Source organism: Sinohyriopsis cumingii, chromosome 3 (genome assembly GCF_028554795.1).
Source record: "Sinohyriopsis cumingii isolate HCF-2022 chromosome 3, ASM2855479v2, whole genome shotgun sequence".
Classification (NCBI taxonomy): Eukaryota; Metazoa; Mollusca; class Bivalvia; order Unionida; family Unionidae; genus Sinohyriopsis; species Sinohyriopsis cumingii.
The window spans coordinates 76,516,901-76,539,598 of record NC_142963.1 but is presented as its reverse complement, the minus strand read 5'-3'; the positions used below and the strand labels follow the sequence as shown (position 1 = coordinate 76,539,598).

Here is a 22,698-nt window from a genome sequence, read left to right as displayed (position 1 = left end):
TTATAAGCAGGTTTGCGAGTTATCTAGGCAAGAGTTATCAAGGGAGTGGTGTGTATAGACGAAGGACCAATGTTTTATTAGATGGTCTAAAGTTTGTAGGAAATTCGAGTGTACACCATGGTTGTTAAATAGACTGAAATATAGTTGTTCTTCTCTTATCCTTACAGGATATAGTGACCCTTACTGCATGCTTGGGATAATGCCAGGTCAGATTTGGTTAAGCCCTGAGGGAGAGTCGGGTTGTGGAAGCATGTGTTCTTCCGATGACGAGTCCCCCAAACAGAAGGAACACAAGAAAAAAGGACTTGGCAAATTTTCTATGAAAAAGAAAGATCGAACTGTTAGGGATCTTCTTCCAGCCAAGTACATTCAAACAACTGCAGTTATCAACAAGAATCTGAATCCAGTCTGGAATGAAAAATTTAGATTGTAAGTACAGCATATTTATTTCAAAATACACAAGTGTTTTCAGGTTTGTGATATCTGTGAACTGTGAATTCATTATTTTATATAAATTTTCATGGTTTGGGGATAAAGATATTTTAACTGTCTTAGTTTCATGCATTATATTGTATCCACAAAGATTATTGTTGGTTTGTTCTTTAAATTCATGGCTTGAAGTAACCACAAAATCCCAAAAATTTGTAACCTATGAAAAATAGTGAATTTGTTTTGTATTTGAGCTAATTATAGTTCTCATACCTACCATAACACAATGTGTCATGCTAACAGCAGTATTTATTACTCTTAAACCCCTGAAACATTTGTGTTTAAATAAAACATGATTTTTAGTAATCTTTGAAGAAAAACAAACAAAAGATTCACACCACCTCAGTATATGCCCTTAACACTGTAGCATGTATCAACAGCAGACATGAGTTCTGCTTATAGCTGATGTAAAACTATCTTTGGGGCAGTGTATACAGCTTTAATAGACACAGAGCCATTTAACTCGTTAACCCCTGGAGGTTTTTGTCATTTTCCCTTTCCCCTGAAATGCGAGTAGGAAACACATTTTGGGGGCTATTTCTGAATACATCAACTTCCAAGAGATTTTCCATCAGCCTAATGCCTAGTTGTGTTAGAAACATTGTTTTCCATTGGCTATTTTGCTTGCACATGAGCAGAAGGGTAAAAGTTGGAGTACTTTTGTTTATTTGTGGTTTTTTTTTTTGCTTAACGGACACATCATTTTAATATCGAGACCACTGTTTATTCCAAATGCCCACCTTATCCTACTTTTTGCAAAGGTTCACCAATTTGTGTGCAGTTCAGACCAGTCTGCCTTAGATCTGAGGCCAAAAAGTCTAAAATCCTGACACAAATTTGGATTCTGACCACGAGCAGAGTTTGGGTGAAAAAAAATGGGTTAAGAAAATGAGGTTTTTCCTTCTGTATTTTGTAGTGCAACTAAAATGTCTAGATTATTTGGTATCATTGTAGAGCTACATCTGTCTGCCTTTCAGTAATACCACACACTTTAGTGTATCATACATGACATTGATGTTATAGAGCACAGCAGTAGGCTACTACCTCCTGCCATGCAAAAAAAAATGCAGTGCCCAGGCTTAATGAGTTCAAAGGCAAGGTGGTTACCGGTAGATACAAACAACCACCTTTTCACTTATTATTTAATTGGCTCACAATTAGGCAACAGTGATGACTGTTAAGTCCCTTGTAGAATACTGTTGGGGAGCTCATTATGCTAATTTGCTTGATAAAGGTCACAAAGCAGAACAGTGCAATTCACATTAAGTTATAGGTAAGTCAGTCAGAGATGTCTTTCGAAGAATGAAAGTTATTACCCATCATTGCCATGGATGAGAATGTTTAAGCCACTGCTATTAAATATTATTGGCAAGTTTGTGAACAGCAGCAACATTTCTTTGAAGTTGGATCTTCTATATAAAATGCAAAATGTGATTATTTCAGTCATCAGAATAGTGATTTATTTTTTAAGGCAAAATGTCAAAACACATTAGAGAGATACTTTTTAGGATGATTTTAGCCATGAAATAGATTGATTGAAAGATGATAATAAGCTTTTGCACAGCTGATTTGTATTGATAAAGTGTTCACACCTGTACTTGACAGAATTGTCTGTTGCTGCTATTATTTACCTGTAAGGACCTGATTAAACTTGAAAATATTATGTCCCTTCCACGATGAAATGGTCTGACCAAAATGTGATGTATATTTATTTTTATATAGAGACAACGCAGTCTTATCATCAGACTGTATAGGGTACAGTTCCAATCATACTAACATTAAGAATAAATCAGTTCTGACAAAGAATTGCTCAGAGAATCCAGCAAGGAAGTTTGAACTACAGTACTGTCTGTCTCTAATGAGTACAAAGATGAAAACAAATAACAAGGTTACGTGTTGCTTTGGTTGTCATTATCTAAAGGATGATCAAAAGTGATGTTATTGCCCAGATCGAGTAAATATTGTAATAAAATATGAAATTTATAGGCAGAATAAATGGAGACCTGAGCAGAGATACTGAAAAGATCATGAGCCTCCATATACAGAACATAACAATTTAATCAGTTATATAATAAATAGAGATTGAACAGGACTTTTATATACTGTTTTATATACTGTTATGTATATTTGATTTAATTATATCTGATTTAATTGTTTGTAAGTTTAAAAATCTTTTCTTTCTTTTTTTTAAATTTCATTATATGTCAAAAGAATGTTTGCTAGGAATTTCCTGAAAATAGTTTGACCTTGACTGTTCATTTTAATAAACACCAAATGTTGACTTAGATCCTGACCATGATTCAAAATTAGTAGCAGCCATGTAAATAAGTTCCATTTTTTATTTTAAAATGATTGGTTGTTGTCGAGGTCATGATGGGACTATGTGGTTTAAGATGTAAACAATTTTTTAAATTTCATTTCTTAGAGTAAAATGATTGGTTTTTGTCAGGGTCATGTTAGGCGTACATGATATAAACATGATCATGTGATCCTCCCTTTTCAATTTCGCAACTTGGGGATTTTCAAAACTGCATTTTAGAATACGATATTACCTTTGTTTTTAGAAAAATAATCTCAATTGGGCACTTACACTGGAAAGTGTTGTGTCGTTTGGAGTCATTTCAAATTACTTGGATTCAAAAGGATTAATTCTTTTTTCCTGGAGATATATATGTGCTCATAAGAAATTCTTGATCAAAGACAATTCTTATAAAAATTTATTTGGATTTCCCAAACCAGAATGATATTTATTGTTTCTACAAGAAACTGTAGACTTCAACAGACTACAGGTAGAATACTTAAAACATTGAATGGGAAACATACATCCTGTTTTTTTAGCTTAGCTAGGTCAATCAAGATTAAATTTATTTAATAACTGTTATTTATACATGCACATCGAAGTTGGAAGAATTCTCTCTAATCCACCCTTATTAATAATGTTTTCTGGTGTCACAAGTCATTGTTCTTAAAATAATTAACAGAAAAGAGTAAAAAGCAACAAGAAAAAAAAGTCATTGAATTAAATAATTTGAAGAAATAAATTCCAGCCCAAATGAACTTCTGAACACAACAGTCACACAAAATTGATTCTGCTAGATCTTAAAGCATGAATAAATACTCTTTTGTGTAACAAGAATAGTCTTCCACTTGACCTTGGGTCACAATTAACATTTTCTTAAAGATACCATTATCTAATGGAAAATAACCTTCTAGAAAGTTATTAATGTTTACAAAATGAAATGTTATTATTAGAAAGTTTGTTACTAAAATTATAATATATAACCTTGACAATGTTGGGTACACCAAGTAAATTGTAGGTAAATTCCAGTGACCAAGACCCAGACCCAAATAAACATGTTTACTTCTTTTAATAATGCTCCTGATATTAAGCCCATATTCATAGAGAATATTTTAGCTAGGTATTAGCTGTTTACATAAAGAAGGAAAATAAATAAATAATTCAGGTCAAACAAAAAAATAAACTTAATATTGGAGACAGTCAAGTCCAACATTCATTGTTACATTAGAATAGCATATTGTTACGGGATAGCATTGGCTGTTAAACTTCTGGTGACCACTCAATGACTCACTATGTTCTCTATGGCTGATAAGCTCTCATTAGAGTAAATGCCCAGTTAAACTTAGACTGTAACGCCAAGAGGTCTCTGATTCTCTGAAGAAGTGGGAAATCCTTACAAAATAAGAATGGGACTTAAGTGATTAAGTGGGGAATCCTTACAATAAGAATGGGACTAATGATGAAGTGCGGAATCCTTACAAAAGAATGGGACTACTGATGAAATGCAGACTCAGATTTAAGTTTCATGTGGTTTATTAAATCACGGACTTGTATGGTATTAAAATTTCAAGACTCAAGTATCAGGTGCATCACTTCCAAATAATAACTCACTGATTTTTTATCACAGTGTTTGTGTGCAGTTGGACAAACATAAGTAATTTAAGTAACAGCTTGTATGATAGAAGTTGATATTAACACTTATCAATGTCAGAGTTTAGTGTTTCGTATGTTATATTAAAATTATTGTTTACTGATAGACTTTGAAACATTGGCTAACTTTTCAATAAATTAATATAGGTTCATTTCAAACAGAGCCTTGAAAAACACTCAATGGCTGTAACAAAGATAACTAACAGCATATGTACAGAGCCTTGAGAAACACTAGACAGCTTTAAAATAAAACAAATACCTATTGGAAAGAGCTTTGAGAAATACTCATTTCTTCTTCTTATTCTTCTTCTTCTTATTATTATTATTATCATCATCATTTGATATCCTGTTTCCACTGAATTGTAATAAACATCATTATTTGAACAAGGTCTGCAAGAAACACTTGACTTGACCTCACAGGATCATGAAAATACCGTCTGAATGCTATTTAACTGATAAGCAGATATTTAATCTGAAACTGCTGATTTAAAACATAACAGTGAAGGAATAAAATGTCCATAAAGGTTTTAGTACGCTGATGTAGATTTCACAGCTTAGTTTTACAGCTATCCAAATTGTACTATACAAGAAACATTATTAATCTTTGCATTCATTTATGTAGATATTGTGAAATAACTATGATTTCTGATGCGTTAAAAAAGATAACATAGGAGTTGCCTTTTCTTTGCACACTTCCTTATATAGTATTCGTAGTAAAGATTTTCTCATGTTCTGTCTAAGCTTTTGGAGCTCTTCATGTGACCCTCAGAAACCCAAACAGGTTCCAGTAGTGATTCTGACAAGCCTTTTATAACTCCCACAGAATTCAGCAGAATTCTGCACTTGGCAGGGGAAATTATGCCGTTCGCTGGGACCTAGCAACTGCAGGAAAAAATTATGCGAGGATGCTTTTGCAAGGGCAACCGTACTCTGCTACTGATAGCAACAAACTATACCTAAATTAAAAAATGTAACTAAAAACCTATATAACCCAGAGTGTTTGCTAAGTGTGCATACAACGAATTCATTTTGCAATGGTCAAAATTTGCAATACAAATGTTTTCGCTCTAAAATGAATGATATTGTAAGTGACCCATATCTTTGAACTAATGACAGGAGTATTCCAAATGTGATTCATAACTATTATTCAACATAATGACAGGGGTATTCCAAATGTGCCAAAATTGGAAATGAGGCTAATACCTAGGAAAGTTACACATGCATTCCTGGCATAATAACATCATGAAATTAAAGAGTTAAATGGACGATCTATGATCAGTTTATATGGGAATATGAAATATACCCAGGAATGATACCAATCATCATTTGGTATTGAATAACAACAGGTATTAATGAATAAAGTAATATTGTCCATCAATGTTGATAACACCCACCCACCTGGCTATGATGTCATAACCCTGTCTACGAAGTAGAGACACTAGTATTAGTACTACCACTCACTCTGCTTTACAACTGAAAACTTTACAATGAATGAATTTAATTTTGTAACTGTTAAAAAAAATGTAGAGGCTAGATTTCCTGCCCATTACAATAAAATTAATTTTTTTATTTTAAAAAAGATGACTAACAAACAATGCAAATTATATATATATATATATATATATATATATATATATATATATATAACATTAGAAAATATCATTTTACGACACTTGGATCAAATTGTACAAAATTGACTCAGCGTTATCTCAAGTTGGACATTTTTCCGGTACTTAAACCTCCAAATTCATCTTGCCTTATCCATCTGTCTAACCATTATCACTCATTGTAATTAAAAATCAACCATGACCAAAACCAGGAGTGTGATGTGATTTGGATTTTTAACGTAGCTTCAACAATTTTTCAGTCATATCGCTACGATGTCTGCAGTGTGATAGTTTATAGTGATGTCTAGCACTGGGGCATCATGCCGCAGACATGTAGCATGATATCCCACCCAGTCATATTATCCTGACACCAGGCCGACTAGTTCTAACACTAACCTCTTAAAGCTGAGCCAAGCAAGGCAGCTGTTAGTACCAGTTTTGTAAGTCTTTGGTATGACTCGGTCAGGGATTGAAGCCACGACCTCCCGCATCCAAGGCGGACGCTCTAACCACTAGGCCACCGGAGCGGTTAAACCACGAAGGTAAAACTACTGCAGTCTAATGATTTAATATGGTACCTAAACTTTTTCATCAGTTTAATTTGTTGTGTCACACTGACCACAGCAAAATGTGCTTCAAGAACATGTACAAACTCACGTTGCTACAGACAAGCATTACCTTCAAACTGCCAACTTAACTACAGAGAGTAGCAAATATTTTGTCATCCAATGGATTTGAAAGACAGAAACTTGGTGTATTTTTTTAATTTAATGTGTAAATGTATTAAATGCTTTGAAGAAGCTGGACACGACATTTCAAGTTATTTTCTATAACGTTTACATGAAAGTTTATTTTCAACTGGATGATCGATGTCAATTTTTGGGGTCACGAGTATATACACTCTCTAAAAATTACTTGCAAATATGGCAGGTGTGCGTTGATGAATAATTTTCAGCCAATGATTCCTTACACAAAGCACGATGAAGTTACTATTAATTGTCAGTTAGAAACAATGGTGGGTTCTTGTCACAATAAGGCACTTTATTATTTAGTGTATTGTAATAAACAGATATGTACATTGTATTGGGTTTGGGGAATGTGTTTATCACATGGGGCTGAATGATTACAATTTATTTATTTAGGGCCAGTTACTTTAAAAAAAACGGTGGCTGTAATGAGTTAACTGCTAACTGCTTAGGGGAGATCACAACAGATGTGTTTTAGAGACTATTACCCTGATTGGAGGGTTTGACTGTTTTGCTTATGAATTAATATTAATTACAAATTATAATTTATCTTTAAATGATTATGGATAGGACAGCAATTTTTGAATGTACAGACTGGCTTTAAAATGACAAAGTTCATATGCTGATGCTATTAGTCTCTGAAGATGAATTCATATTGCACATAGAAATTTTATCGTATTTTAATGATTTCAGAGTCATAACGTTGTCAAGTTCATGATATTAAAGATGTTTGATGCATGTAGTTTTATTCTTAATCAGATTGATGCATGCAAAATTTGTTTAACTGGTCAGTAACCTCATAGCCTCAAGTGACTACCATATTTGATGTATTTTTTCATACCCTTTAATTTTTTGTACACAATCCAGTTATCAAAATAATAATTATAAATGTATCATAATTTTTCCTACATATCACTTTGTATTTTTCCAAAAAATTCATTAAATTATCGGATATATTACCATTTTGATTGTACAAAAAATTAATCTATACTAACTCTCCCAGCTGTGAATGACTGCCCCCTGCAAAAAATCCTCTCCCTCCCACCACAAAAAATTCCTGTGGGGGCCCATGTGCATAAGCTCTCTTTTAGTCATTACAGTATCTACTGGTGTTTATTAACAAATGGACAAAGGACTTCACAGACCATACCTTTTTAGTATTATCGTTAACTAGTTCTCCTTATTAGGTCCATCACTGGAACAAAAAATGATGCATTTTAAAACGAGTTTGGAAGCCCTTTGATGTTTTCCCATCCAACAAAAATTACATATCAGTGCATGCTAAAGTGAAGACCACAGACCATTGGTCAACTAGTCTTATTGATTCATTATAGTCATACAAACATAAAATATAAATCCATGTCATTTTCCATCGAACATTTGAAAGTCACAGACTGTGTTAAATTGATTTGTATATATACATCAACTATCTTTTAAGTACTTGTTATGTTTTTACTGGGATATAATTAACATTTTATTGCAAATCTATTCTATATACCCCACTATTATCTTTATTGGCGAGTTCGAATGACAAGTAATGCATATGATTGCTTGTCCTGTTAACATCCACTGTATGGACTCTCACTGTACTCTCCTTAAGAGGGCCTCAAGGGAGAATAGTCCTTGACTAATGAGTCACCCTCTATAAATAAAGCATTATTATTATTATTATTATTATTATTATTATTATTATTATTATTATTATTATGGACAATGGATTCAATAGCAAATTGACAGATTTTCATTTCCCTAAAGAGAGCCTCATTTCCCTACTGGCAGCCTCGTTGATTTGATCTCTTCTGTCCATTCTTGTCCTCAATCTGGTTTCAACTGGATAACCAAAGCGCTAAGCATGTTTAATTACCATGTAAATAACGCTGCATTATAGCGATGTGGTTGTTGTGACAATGTACATCCTAATTAATACAAAAATGAATTGATGATTTAGCGGTGTTTATTGATAATGGAATATAGTAGGGTTGTATAATACATGAGGATTATCACAATCACCAGGTAACTGAAAATAATCTTTCGTTTCTCTTTGCAAAAGCTACAAAATAAAAACCACCCTGAATAAATACAGTCTTGTACACTGACAAAATTTGGTTTCAGATCTCAATCTGTTATACATGTGCGTGTGCTTATGTGCATTAACTAAAACGTGATTTCAAGTTCTGTATTTTTTATTGCAATTTGATAATGAGATTATTGTTGCTGTAAATGTACAAGTTGCACTTAATTTCTTGACAATGTGAACTCGTATCATTGCATACAATTTACCAATAAATAATACCCAGTACTAACACATGTTCAAACCATCTTAATCATTTTGCCAACATAAATTTACACAACATAACAGCTACATATGCTCTAAATGCAGATGAGCTTGCACACTGAGACATAATCTTCTCTCTCTCTCTCTCTTCCTCTCTCTCTCTCTCTCTTCCTCTCTCTCTCTCTCTCTCTCTAGTCTCTCATTCACTAATAACAACAAAAATCTTTTTGACTGCTTTTATTTTTATTGTAATAATATTTTTGAGTTGAGAGCAGAATGAGACAGAAAATATACATTTACTTTGTATGTTTGTACCGTTAGGTTGTCCGTAGCGTGTGTTCCATAGAACTTGTTCAGGTACAATCCATTTATTTTTTGTACATGGTCAGTACCACCAAATGATAATTATTTATTTAACATATAAATTTTCGTCACCGAAATTAATAATTATTTTTTTGTGTATGATGGTATTTGCACAAAATATAAGGTTAATAAAACTTAAATTAGACTTGTAGTAGCAAACTTGATGCAAGTTTTAGCCCACAATCTAACAAACTTTATTACACATTGATTTGACCTTGACATGCAGCTGCCTTGGTATTTTCTTGGGTAAGGCCCATTTCCTCTGTATGATTGAGCCAATAATGTGTGAAACTTGCTGTTTGCACATGAACCCCATTAGGTTTTGGTCGTTTTTGCCTGAAATTTGAGTAGGAAACACATTCTGAAAGCTATTTCTGAATACAATCAACTCCTCTTATATGTATGGCATAGGGACTGGACCCAAGCTATGCATATAAACGGAGTATGCATTTAAGCAGAATTCATGTATATTTACAATGAAAAACGGGACCATACTTTCGCTATGCACTTAAGCGATCTATGCAATTAAGCAATATGCATTAAGTGGAGCCGACTGTACATCCTAATACATCAACTTCAGGTGATTTTCCAATAACCTAATGCCTAGTTGTGTTAATAACATCTTTTGTATTGGCTATTAGGCTCGTGCATGAGCAGAAGGGTAAAAGTTCTTTTTTATTTTTTATTTTTTAATTTTTCTTAATGGACTCATTATTTTTGTATGGAGACCACTCTTTATTCCAAATGCCCATCTACTTTTTGCAGAGGTTCATCTGTTTGCAGCTTATACCGGTCTGCCTTAGATCGAAGACCAAAAAGTCTAAAATCCAGACATAAAATCAGATTCCAACCATAGCCAATTTTGGGTGAAAAAATTGGGTCCAAAAAATGAGGTTTTTCCCTATGTATTTTGTAATGCAACTAGAACTTCCAGATTATTTGGTATCATTGTAGAGCTACATCTGCCTTCCTTTCTATAATACCATCCACTTTAGTAGGCTACTACCTTCTGCCATGTTAACTCGTCGCCAGGGGTTAATGTGTTAAAACCTTAACAAACAAAATGTATGTCATGCTTTCATGGTACATGTGTTGAGCCACACACATTGAGTGAATACAGTATAATACCCCAAACAAAACACTTCATCACCATCGCTTTCATTGCTTTCTCACTATAATTTATTCCCTTGTACAAGTCCAATCCAACTGCAGACTGCGTAGACTATGATCTGCTGTCACATAATGTGCCGGCAGATCTGGGTCAGTGCAGTTTTTAGAGTTATCAGCATGTTGTTTGCAGCTGGGGTTGACTGATGTTTGAGTATATATACTTTCTGAGCTTGATTTGATCATGTCCTTCCATATGATAGATTTGTTAGTATGATTGACTGAAAAAATACTACTCAATATAGAGAACCAAGATTTGATAGCATTTTTGTATATACATGTAGATGACTGATTTGATTTTCATTCCACTACAGCAGTGTTCCAGTTATCACTTGTTTTTAAAGAAAAATTTGTTTGCTCAATACAGATTTAGTTTATACCAAGTTTACACATCAGTATAATTTCTTAATAAAGTGCCTGTATCAAAGATATGACCTCATATAATATATGAGCTCTTTGTTTTTTGCCTTAGTAAATCCATGATATTGTAAGACTTTCTTTACATGAATTTCATTCTTCTGTGGTTTTTAAAAGCCACCTCTAGTGGAACCTACTATATTTGCTTTTATATAAAGCATGCCCAGCTGTGACCATAATTAACCCAGTTCTCACATTGTGTTCCACCACATTGGAGTAAATGTTGTTTTAAAGACTTTATAATTAAGTCTACGTAGTACTATTACATTATTTGTTGTCCCATCAGGATCTAAGCTTTAATTTAGTATAACAGAGTATAGACCCCGATCTTGTGTCTGTTTATGTGATGGCAAATCTGTTTCTTCTATTATATATATTTAGTTTTTACTGTGTACCTGACTTTTATTCACCTTGGTTTGAGGGTTGTGAAAAATTAAGTTTTTGCCTACCTGACTTTTGTCTTGGTTTTAAGATATTTACTAAAATTTGAGTAGATGATCAAACCTTGTTTGCAAGCTAATAGAAGTTCTCGATGTGAACTTGTTTACAATTTAATTGAATTTTCAAGTAGAAACGACTAGCATTTGGGGAATTCTGGAAGAGTCTATTGCATTGTAGGTCATGTGGTTATTTTGTATATAAAGGATTTGGTTAACAGTTATTCGTTCCAGATTCATATCAGTTTTTGGGAACCAATGAACAGAGTTTGCACTTGTGTTCAGATATAATTTGAAAGGAATTATTTATTTAAAATATTCATTGGAATTACAAAGTGCATATTAACTTTTTTGTAAACTAAAACACTACTTAGGATTATTGAGAACTCATTCACAGACATTCTGGTACATCAGGACATTCAAGATAATTTGAATTCATTGGGTCAATCTATACTTTTGGACCTGTGCTAGAATATTTAGGATTATTTGGGATTTAATTCAGAATAGTGTCTTTTGAATTTTCACCAATTTCTGGGGAAATACATTATTGGTTGAATTTTACCTAGTTTAAGACTTAGGGAGTCGGATGCAGAAGGTAGTGGGTTTAACCATGGCTGAGTGATACCAAAGACATAAAATAGTATTAATAGCTGTCTCATTAGACTTGCAGCATTAAGAGGTTAGTTTCAGGGCTGGTCGGCCTGATGTCAAGATATGACTGGGTGGGACATGATGCTACATGTCTGCTGCATGATGCCCCAGTGAGTCATCACTGTAAACTGCTACACCGCAGACATTGTAGCAATATGAATGAAACATTGTTAAAGCTACATTAAAAGTCTAAATCACACACACACTTAGAGAGTCCTAACGCTGTGCTGTAACATGTTACAAATAGAGTCCAAAGCCCATACTCTTTATGTTCAGTTTACAGGCCACCTAGTTCCATAGCTGATTGTATTGATAGATTTGAGGTTCAAATTCAAAAGGCATTACTAAAAGAAGATTTAGAAACTATCAAATTAGGTGATTCTAACATTGACTACATGAAATCTCCACCATTAGCATGGATAAGTAACTTTGAAACTAATACAACTTCACTCATTTAATTAACACCCCAACTAGAGTAATAGATAAAAGTGCTACTATAATCATTGGTCAAGTCTATACTAATAAACCTGAAAACAAAAATGAAATTATTGTGCCAGTGTATGCATTGAGTGACCACTACCCAGTCTGTATAACTAGACATGTTCCAAAATCATCTAAAAAGGGTTAACACATTGAAATACAGTACAGGGACTTTAGATAGTTTGATGAGTAAATGTTTTTAAGTGATTTAGTTTACAAACCCTTCCAATCAGTCTGCAATATAGCTGATGTCAACACTGCCTTTGACAAATGGTATCACATGTTCCATGCAGCCTTTAAGACAAGCATGAATTAAAACAAACCCAATTAGATTACCCTTTAGGTCAGTGAGACTAGGCACCTAAGAGATAATTTCCACAAGAAAAAAGATATGAAAAGCTCTAGAAAGTGGAGAAATAAAACTAAGCACGTGATAGATAAGGCCAAAAGAGAACTACTATAATCAGGCTTTTGATGACAGTAAGAGTACCAAAACATCGTGGAAGCATCGAAAAGAGCTGAACCCACCCAATAACAGTTGTTTTCCCCCTTGACTTAAGCAAAATGTGGATATAGCAATGTCTGTACTGTGAAGACATTGTGGAAATGTTCAACAATTTCTTAATAAATATCTCCAGTAGCAGTATTCAGAACCAAACAACCCAATTGAACTTGATGTTCTTTTATCGTTTATAAAGAGCTAAAGTTCCTGATGATAATTATTTTTCAGTAGTTAATGTTGGTGAAACTGATGTTTTGATATGCTAATTAAGGTGAATATTAATAAATTCTCTGGATTCGATGGTATTGGTCGACAAATTCTTAAAATTGCTGCACCATTAATAACAAAGTCATTAACACATATCAGACTTGAGTATAATGAGTGATCATTTTCCAGAAACACTGAATGAAATATGAAAAGGTTACACCTATCTTTAACACCTTAACCCCTGGAGGTTTTTGTCGTTTTTGCCTGAAATTCTAGTAGGAAACAAAGTTTGAAAGCTATTTCTGAATAGATCCGAAAACACCAAATCCCAGGTGATCTTTCAATAACATACTGCTTAGTTGTGTTAGAAACATCGTTTTTCATTGGCTATTTGGCTCGCGCATGAGCAGAAGGGTAAAAGTTGTAGTTCCTTTTTTTGTGTGCTAAACAGAGCCATTATTTTTGTATGGAAACCACTCTTTATTCCAAATGCCCATCTAATCCTACTTTTTGCAAAGGCTCATCTGTCTGTTTGCAGTTCATACCGGGTTGCCTTAGATCTGAGACCAAAAAGTCTAAAATCCGGAAAAAAAATCAGATCCTGACCACGGGTCTATTTTGGGTAGAAAAAAATTGGGTCAAAAAAATGAGTTTTTTCCTCTGTATTTTGTGGTGCAACTAGATATTATAGATTATTTTGTATCATTGTAGAGCTACATCTGTCTGCCTTTCTATAATACCACCCACTTTAGTGTATCACGCATGCCCATGATGCTACAGAGCTCGGTAGTAGGCTACTCCCTCCTGCCACGTTAACTTGTTGCTAGGGGTTTATGTGTTAAGAAGGGAGAAAAGGAGGATCCAGGGAATTACAGACCAATATCAATTCTGCATGTATTGTCAAAATTATTTTAGTTCTCATAAGTAATTTTAAGTTCTTTTTTTCTAACTTTATGTTATCATACATGTACACAATTCATTAAACATAGCTGGTTAATTATGTATGGTACCAATACTGTTTCAAAGTAACTTAACCTGCCAATCAGTACTGGTTTGGAGTTGGCTCCCATACGGAATCTTCACTGTAGGACTCACGGTACTAATGATATGGAAATAATGGGAACCAGTTTAGAAATGATGGGCATAAAATAAAGTATATATGGGTTTGGCTGGCCAAGACTAGGTGATAATGAAAGTAAAATTTTAGTAGAGAGAATCTGTCGAAGGTTGCTGTAGTTGGTTAGTATAAATGGTAACCCAAACCAAAGCTGCAAGCTTGCATACCTAGTTCATTTGAAGCTTGCGCAACTTTTGCTAATTACAAGGTTGTGCAAGCTTACAATTACAAGCTTGCAAACAAAGCTGGCCTAGCTAGCTGCATCGGAAGAACTGATATGGCATCAATTAAATTATTCTATACATGGTTACAGTGAACATTGTGGAGTCAACTTGAGGACCTGGACTTTGCCGATGACCTAGCACTCTTGTCCCATAGTCAGCAGCAAATGCAGGACAAGACTGATGTACTGGCAGCCACATCAGCACAGGTTGGCCTCAACATCCATAAAGACAAGACCACGATCCTCAAGATCAGTTATGCCAGTAACAACCCACTTACACTGCAGGGAAGTCCCCTGGAAGAGGTGGAGTCCTTCATGTACCTGGGCAGCATTATCAACCAGCAGGGTGGCACAGACACATTTGTCAAGATAAGGATCAGAAAGGTGAGAGCAGCTTTCATGCAGCTCAAGAACATCTGGAGCTCCAAAGAAATTTCCTTGACTACCAAGATCAGACTGTTTAACTTCAATATGAAGTCAGTCCAGCTGTATGGAGCGGAGACCTGGAGAACCACCAAGTCGACCGTAAAGAAAGTTCAGACCTTTATCAACAGCTGCTTAAGAAGAATTCTCTAGATCCGCTGGCCAGGCACCATCAGCAACACCAATCTGTAGCAGAGAACCTCCCAGCTTCCGGTAGAGGATGAGATCAAGAAGAGAAGGTGGGGTTGGATAGGACACACCCTACGTAAGCTGCCAAACAACAGTACCAGAGAGGCATTGAAATGGAACCCTCAAGGCAAGCGGAGGAGGGGACAACCAAGAAACACCTGGTGACGCGACCTTGAGGCGGACATCACTGAGATGGGTCACACCTGGAGTCAGCTTGAGGGGATGGCACAGGACAGAAGCCTCTGGTGATCTTTTGTGGGCAGCCCATATGACGGCCCAGGGGTGATGGACAAAACTGACTGATACATGGTCACAGTAACCTCCATTTTTCTCACTTGTGATGTGCGAAAAATATGAGTAATACAGTATTAAATATTAAAAGAAAATGTTAATATATGGTGTACATTAATTAGCAGGAGATTTTATTGTTACCATGAAAGAAAAGTATATAGTCATCAAATTATATAATACTATTTGATAAGATAAAAACAAGAAGAGCATATGAATGGGATCTGTGCGGGAAACTCTCAACATTTTTGTTCTGCATGGATTTAGCAACATATTACTAATTCACTTCCATATAGAAATCCATTTGGGGGAGCATGGTGTCAAATGGTTAGGTTCCCTCTCTATTAGGTCAAGAGCAAAAGAAAATACATTGAAACTTGATGAGGTACCTTGAAACATTTTGAAATATAATAACTGCCGTCTTCTTTGAGAATGAAAAGAATTTGATGTAACAACCTCTGAACAGTTGTTGAATTTGATATGTGATAAGAAAAAAAGACCCTTAGAATAATGGAAATGAGATTAACATGCATCCTTGTAATTTTATAATCTTGTAACCCTATTGTCAATAACTGACAGCATTGCATCAATTACTGCAGTTTGGCAAGCACAGCAATAAATAATGATCTGCAGCATTGTCATCTCAATGATTGTGTGAAGCAACATTACAAAGTAATTTTTTCACATTTTAAAATCATAAGTGAAACAGTATGCTTCAGCTAATCTGCAGTCCTGTAAATTGGCAAAATACCACACACTCTGAGTTTACTCACCAAACATGATAACTCCAACGATTTCAAATTATCTCTTGGGTTTTAGGATCAGTTGCTGCACATATATTGATTACGCTTGAATATTGTACCTATTTTTGAAGGCAAGGCTACCATGGTAGTTTCGTGTTCTTGTACCTCAAATATGTCTTGTACATATTTGGAGTTCTTAAACCAATCTCCTGACAGTAAAAAAGGTGAAGTAACTGCCATTAAGGCCTCGATACCAAAATAATTCTTTGTCACAGATAACCACATTTCATCTTACATACTTTCATTATTTGATTTCTTTTTAAAAAGCAAAATTCTTGAAGCTCATATCTTTATAGAATGCTGGCAAAATGGGTGTTTTATTTAGTATTTAAATAACTGACAAAAAAATTATAATTTTCTTCTGGCAACTGATTGTCATTGAAACAAATATCGGTCCATTCTTTCAAAAACTTAGTGCCAGAAGTCATCATTATGTAATTACAGAGACTATATTTGTCAGTAAAAGCATTTACAAATATCTTGCTGTATTAAGTTAGTTTCTAAATAACCTCAATCAGCAATTACTATTTTACAGAAATTTACTAAATGGAAGTCTTCTATTCACTGACAAAATGACTGCCTAGGTAAATGATTGTACAATCACTTAAAGAATTTCCTTTATGTAAAAAAAAAGACATTTGTAGAAAAAAGCAACATTTTATTTTTAGCCTAGGACAAGAAATAAGTATATTTTGAAATATATTATTGACATTCATAGTTAATTTAAACAGAGAGAAATGTTGGATTAATACTGTATATTTTATTTATATAACAGCTAACTACAAGCATTTCAAGTTTTTAGCATTTTTGCAATGTTAAAAATGAATATTATTCAACTCAAGTGCATTATCAGATGCTATCAGAAACCTCAAACTGACATCTTTCAGTTTGACTGTAGTTTCAAATACTGCACATAATACTGCTACAAAATATATTATTCAGCATTTCAGGAAGTACTGATCTCGTGCGGATCTGCCAACTTTCAACTTTCATGACTAATTGTACTGCAAGCTTGCACAAACTTACATCAAGAAGTTTAGATTGTGCAGGCTTGCAGCAAGCTTGCAGAAATGAAAAATTCCTTTCACAAGCTTCTTCAAGCACCCTTACTAGCTTGTGCAACCTCAGCTAGCTTGTTGTAAGCTTGCGGCAAATTTGGCAAGCATACATTTTGGTTTGGGTATACTGTACTCGCAAACATCATTGTGAAAAGTACATAAAAAATATCACATTCGATACAGAACAACATGCTTATGCTTATTCTGAGCTTTCTCATTATCAGTAAACATTGCTTAGATGATTTGATTGACATGAGGAATGAAAGACGGGAAACAAATAAATGCAATATGGCTTGGAAATATTCAAATATTATTGATGTTGTTGTTGCTGTTGTTGTAGGGTTTAACACCATTTTTCAGCACACGATATGCTATACATGGCGGCCAGTATTAATGGTGGAGGAAGAAACCAAGAAAACCCCTGAAAGAACCACCGACCCACGAGAAGCTACTGGCAAGCTTTCTCACATACCCACATTAGCCGAATCCGAGACTCGAACCAACAAATATTATTGAACATTCTGTATTGTAATAGTATCAGATGGTAGTTTTCAAGTACTGATTGCAGAAACATGTTGCTACTTACTAATAAACAATGCCAGTAGCTTCTTGTGGGTCGGTGGTTCTTCCCGGTGTTTTCCTGGGTTCTTCCTCCACCATTAATACTGGCCGCCATGCATAGCCTATCATGTGCTGAAAAATGGCGTTAAACCCCACAACAACAACTAATAAACAAGCTTCCCATGCAGTTGGTGTTGTGTTTAGTTACGATCAGCAATTCCTCAGAAACATGAGAACCTGTAATAGTATCACTAATTTTCTTGTCATTTCAGTGATCTAGATGATTGCAAGACTGACAGACTACATCTTGACATTTGGTAAGTGTTTTTCTCACATACCCTCTCTTCCCCCTCCCCTGCTTTTCAGTTTTTGATATGGAAATTGATTTATTTTAAGTACTGTAAATTGCATAATATGGCAGAATCAAACCTTTCTATTTTTTTGGCAAGGAAACTGCATTTGAACAAAGCAGCTATTGCATAAGTTTAAAGTTTCCAATTTATATTGCATCCACAAAAATATAAATGCTGAAACATTGCAATTAACTGTAGGTTCACCAATTCCAAATTTATGTTTGCTCTAATAACTCCAGAGGACATATAACTGTAAAGCCTTGCCTATCTAGAGTCCATTTATCCACAGGTCTTGGATTGAATGCGTTTTTGAGGACAGATTTCTTATTGAAAGAATTCATTCATTCTGATTCTTCATTTATCTTTAAAAAAAGGATGAGAACAACAATTATTTTTGTTCTCTGGCATTTACTGTATTATGCTTTTATGACAATGTTGATGACATTTCTTCTTTATAAAATCATCTGAAAACATGCCAAGAACTCCTGCATCTAAAGGTTCCGATCTTGGATTGATTGTTGTTTCAAGGCCAGTTTGCCAATGCAGTAGTAACTAATGAGAATTTCAGTGGATTGGAATGTTTTATCACAAATCATTAACAATTCTGGAGACATCAGCTATTTGATTAACAAAGCAAGAGAGCTTAAGGGTTTTCATTTCAATAGCAGCCTTCAGTCTTTCTGACTGACAAGCCCCAATCATGGTCCTTCCAGTTATTTTGAAATCTTGCAGTGCCAGTGGTATCTCTCTGACTATACATGCGTCTGACAATTCATTTTTTGGGACCCAGGGTGTTAGGATTTTAAATTTAGGAAAAAATGTCCAGCTTCCTAGTAGCTTGAAAAAAATATTCTTGCTCTGATATGTGGAAAAAATAAGTTGTATGATTTTTTTTAGTTGACAAAAATAAATATCTGAAAGGTGAAAGAAATAAAAATTCTGAATTGAAAGAAAATTCCAGGCCCTGATCATAATGAACATTAAGTGGTTGCGGTCCATAAAATTTGATAAGTTTTTATTATTAGAATTTCATAATCGTAACAATGATAAATCCTGTGAAAATTCAGTCAGATGGGTGTTTGAATTTTTACAAATTACTTGTTCTAAAATATGAATAAGTTGGTGTTCAGAGTTTGTACTTTGATAGAAATAAAATGAATTGGCTTCATAGCTACAGAGATGTTAAAATAGCATTCTGTCATAAAAAATCGGCAAAAATGTTTTTGTTTCACCAGTGAAATAATAACAAACAAGCAAATAAACAAATGCATTTTATTTTTACAAAAGTGCTGAGATGGCTTGTTTTAATATCAACCAGGAATTCTGGAGTTGTGCATTTGCATGGTTCATGCATTACAAAAAGCCAAGGAAAAACTTATATGAACTGCTTCATTTATCAGAACACAGTTTTAGTGTGTTAAAAATTCGTAACATTGTTACTCAAAACAATATTTAATAGTACAACGACTGGAAGTTGAAGGTAGGTTGTTGTCTAAAAAGCAGAAAAATACAAAAGTTAGTTCCTTTAAACCTCCAGTTGGGTGATCTCGTACATTTTAATCTTTATGTGTGGGTGTGTATGTGTGTGTTGTTGTTCACTAGAATGTTCACAGATGGAGAAATAAAAGGACACAAAACTTTCTTAAGTTTCGTTTTGTTGTCAGAATTTCAAAATAATCAAGTTGTATAACATGAAAAGTAAGTGTCATAAAATATTTGGTAGTTGTAATCATGTATTGATTTTATAAAAATTATTTTTTTGCCAAAGCAAGACAGATGATGAGTTAAAACACCTTCAGATTGTGACTGACAAAGATCAAAGCAGTTTCTATGTGGTTTTTTTTTACCTGGAATTTATGGCTTTCACAAGTGATCCCTGCATGTGAAATTTGGGTCAATATCAGTTTCAGGGGTTTCATGTAATACACACACACTTCTCCCTCAATAACTTGCGTACAACAGGGTCCACAAACATAGATAAACTGCACTATAAGAGAGACGCAAGTTACCGAAGGACCTCCAAAAATTGAAATAAAATCGCTTTGACATCGAGACAACGGGGGGTGGGGGGGTGGCATTAGGGAACTGGTCTGTTTATTGACTGAATCCTTGTTTTACAGTCACATTTTTAATGACACGCTTTTTCTAATTAAGTTGTTCATTATTCTGTTTAAATAACATTTATTTTCAAATTGTCCAACATATGAAAGATGGTTCTAACTGGTTTCAACATCCATCACTTGTACGTGAACAGATCTATGTATTACGTCACTGCTTTTTGTTTTCTTGATGAGTCTGGTTCCCTTAGTGGTGTTTGCCATGATCTTGTTAAATCGGAGTCCACACAGAGCAGGGAACTAGACTAACTGTTGATACACCACCAAACAAGATTCCTTTTTTTTCAAAAACACATGCCGGATCACTGCCATCTCACCTCTGTCTGCATGTGTTCGATTCCAAGGCTCAGCTAGCATGGGTACGTGGGAAGGCCTGCCAGTAGCTTCTCGTGGGTTGGTGGTTCTTCCCTGGGTTTTCCATGGTTCTTAATTCCTCCACCAGTTATACTGGCTGCCATGTATAGCCTATCTTGTGCTGAAAAATGGCATTAAACCCTAGAACAACAACAACAATAACACGCGACATTTTTTTGTGAGACAGTCTTCTATGTTGATAATCAATTTTTGTATTGCTCAGTTAGTTCATTATTGATATCGTGATTTCAGTGGAATTAATAATGAAACTTCTTATCATCCATGAGGATATCTTAAAATGCCAGTTCTTAGAATTCTCTGAAACTCGCTTGCCCACAATGGCCCGTATCTGTGAAATCAAGCTCTTTATTTTATGAAGTATTCATTTAGCTTGGCTGCCTTGTTATCTTTGATCACAATTATGAAAGAGTTGGTTAATTTAAGGTAGTTTAAGTTACATGCAAATAACATTTATAAGTGTTTGATTAATCAAATGAAGTGAGATCACCCGACATATGACCAGGGCTGCTAGATTTTAAGATTGTAGGATTTTCATGCCTTTTAACTTTTCTTTTATTCCACCTGTTTGATTCAAAAGACAATTAACTTGCTAATACAGTGGAGGCCAGCTTTTAATTCAGTGCAACAATACAACAAATACTTCCATTCAGTAACAATCATCTGAGAACCTTGAAAAAAGTAATTTCATCTTGAAAAAAACTGGAAATGACCTGGAAATATAGCTTAAGAAAAGCGTGGGAAGCATGATTTTCACATCGCTAGGATGCTCAATGTTTCTTTATTTGATTCTTTTGGGATTTCTACTACTGTATCAAAAATGTATCCCTTTTGTGTTGTGTTCATTATTTTTTCCCCACCCCTTTTTTTCATGTATCTTTGTTCCCTTTTATTCCCTTTATCAATATACTGTGTTAGGATAAATATTTCCTACGCAGTTGTTGTTTACTTTATTGTGTTACTTCTTTTATTTCCTTTCATTAATCTCCCAAGGTGTGGGTCAATGTGGTCATAAAATAGCTGCATGGGACAACTTGCATCTGCTTGGATGCATCTCGTATGTACACAAGGATGGTTGGTCCCATCTGTTATCCCAGGCCCAACAAGGTACAGGACTTGAAGAAAATCACCATGGCTATTGGGCCACAAAGAAATGGTTCATTTTATTCATTGCTGGAAGATCCATTCCATTCCCAGGTGGGGCATGTATATATAGCATTCCATATTTAGGGACGTTGACTGCTTCTGTAAGGTCCAGGGTACAGAATGGATGTTGTAGTGTCCCACCTTCCTGAGTCACAGATACAAGTAAAGCATGGTTGTCATCAGTCTCACTAAACAAAATCTAGCTATAAGCAAAGATCTTTTTTTTTAATAAGGTCTGAGTTAAAAAACAGGGACACCAGAAAGGTGTACAGCATCTGATTAGTCACTTAGGTAGTGTGTTGGGTGATAGTGAGGGTCTGTCACCAGTCACATGGCACTGGGCATGGGTCACTAGATAGAAGTCAGTTTACTTTCCTGGAAGGTCAGTTGCTAGTCACTGGGTACCTAGTACCAGGTAGTGGTCTCTGGGAATTGTGGTAAGTGCTGACAACCATGAAAGTCTTTCATGGGTTATCAGATGGTGATCATAGGGTACTGGGTAATACCCAGTATAACAGTAGCCAACTTTCTGTCATCAGAAACTAAGGTATCAAGCATCAGGTCTCTGGGCACTGATCACTGGGTATCATGTTTAGTGCAGATCTTACATCTTTGATCTCACATCGCTGATCACTCAGGGCTAAACATTGAGTGCTAGGTACTGAGCACAGCGGATCATTTGTTGAATACTGAGCTTTCACCACCGAACACTGAACTCGGGTCTTTGCATTGGTTACTGGGTTTAACTACTGGTGTTG

General features: G+C 34.8%; 1 protein-coding gene across 1 annotated transcript in view; it reads left to right on the top strand.

Annotated features, from left to right (window-relative positions):
• The window catches only part of LOC149803139 (BAI1-associated protein 3-like), a 349,073-nt gene that overhangs the window by 109,638 nt on the left and 216,737 nt on the right, over positions 1–22,698 (top strand). Inside the window, exons 5-6 of the mRNA XM_089953890.1 lie at positions 168–429; positions 18,225–18,269. Coding sequence (XP_089810016.1) covers positions 168–429; positions 18,225–18,269 — 307 coding nt within the window. The remainder of the gene's footprint in view (positions 1–167; positions 430–18,224; positions 18,270–22,698) is intronic.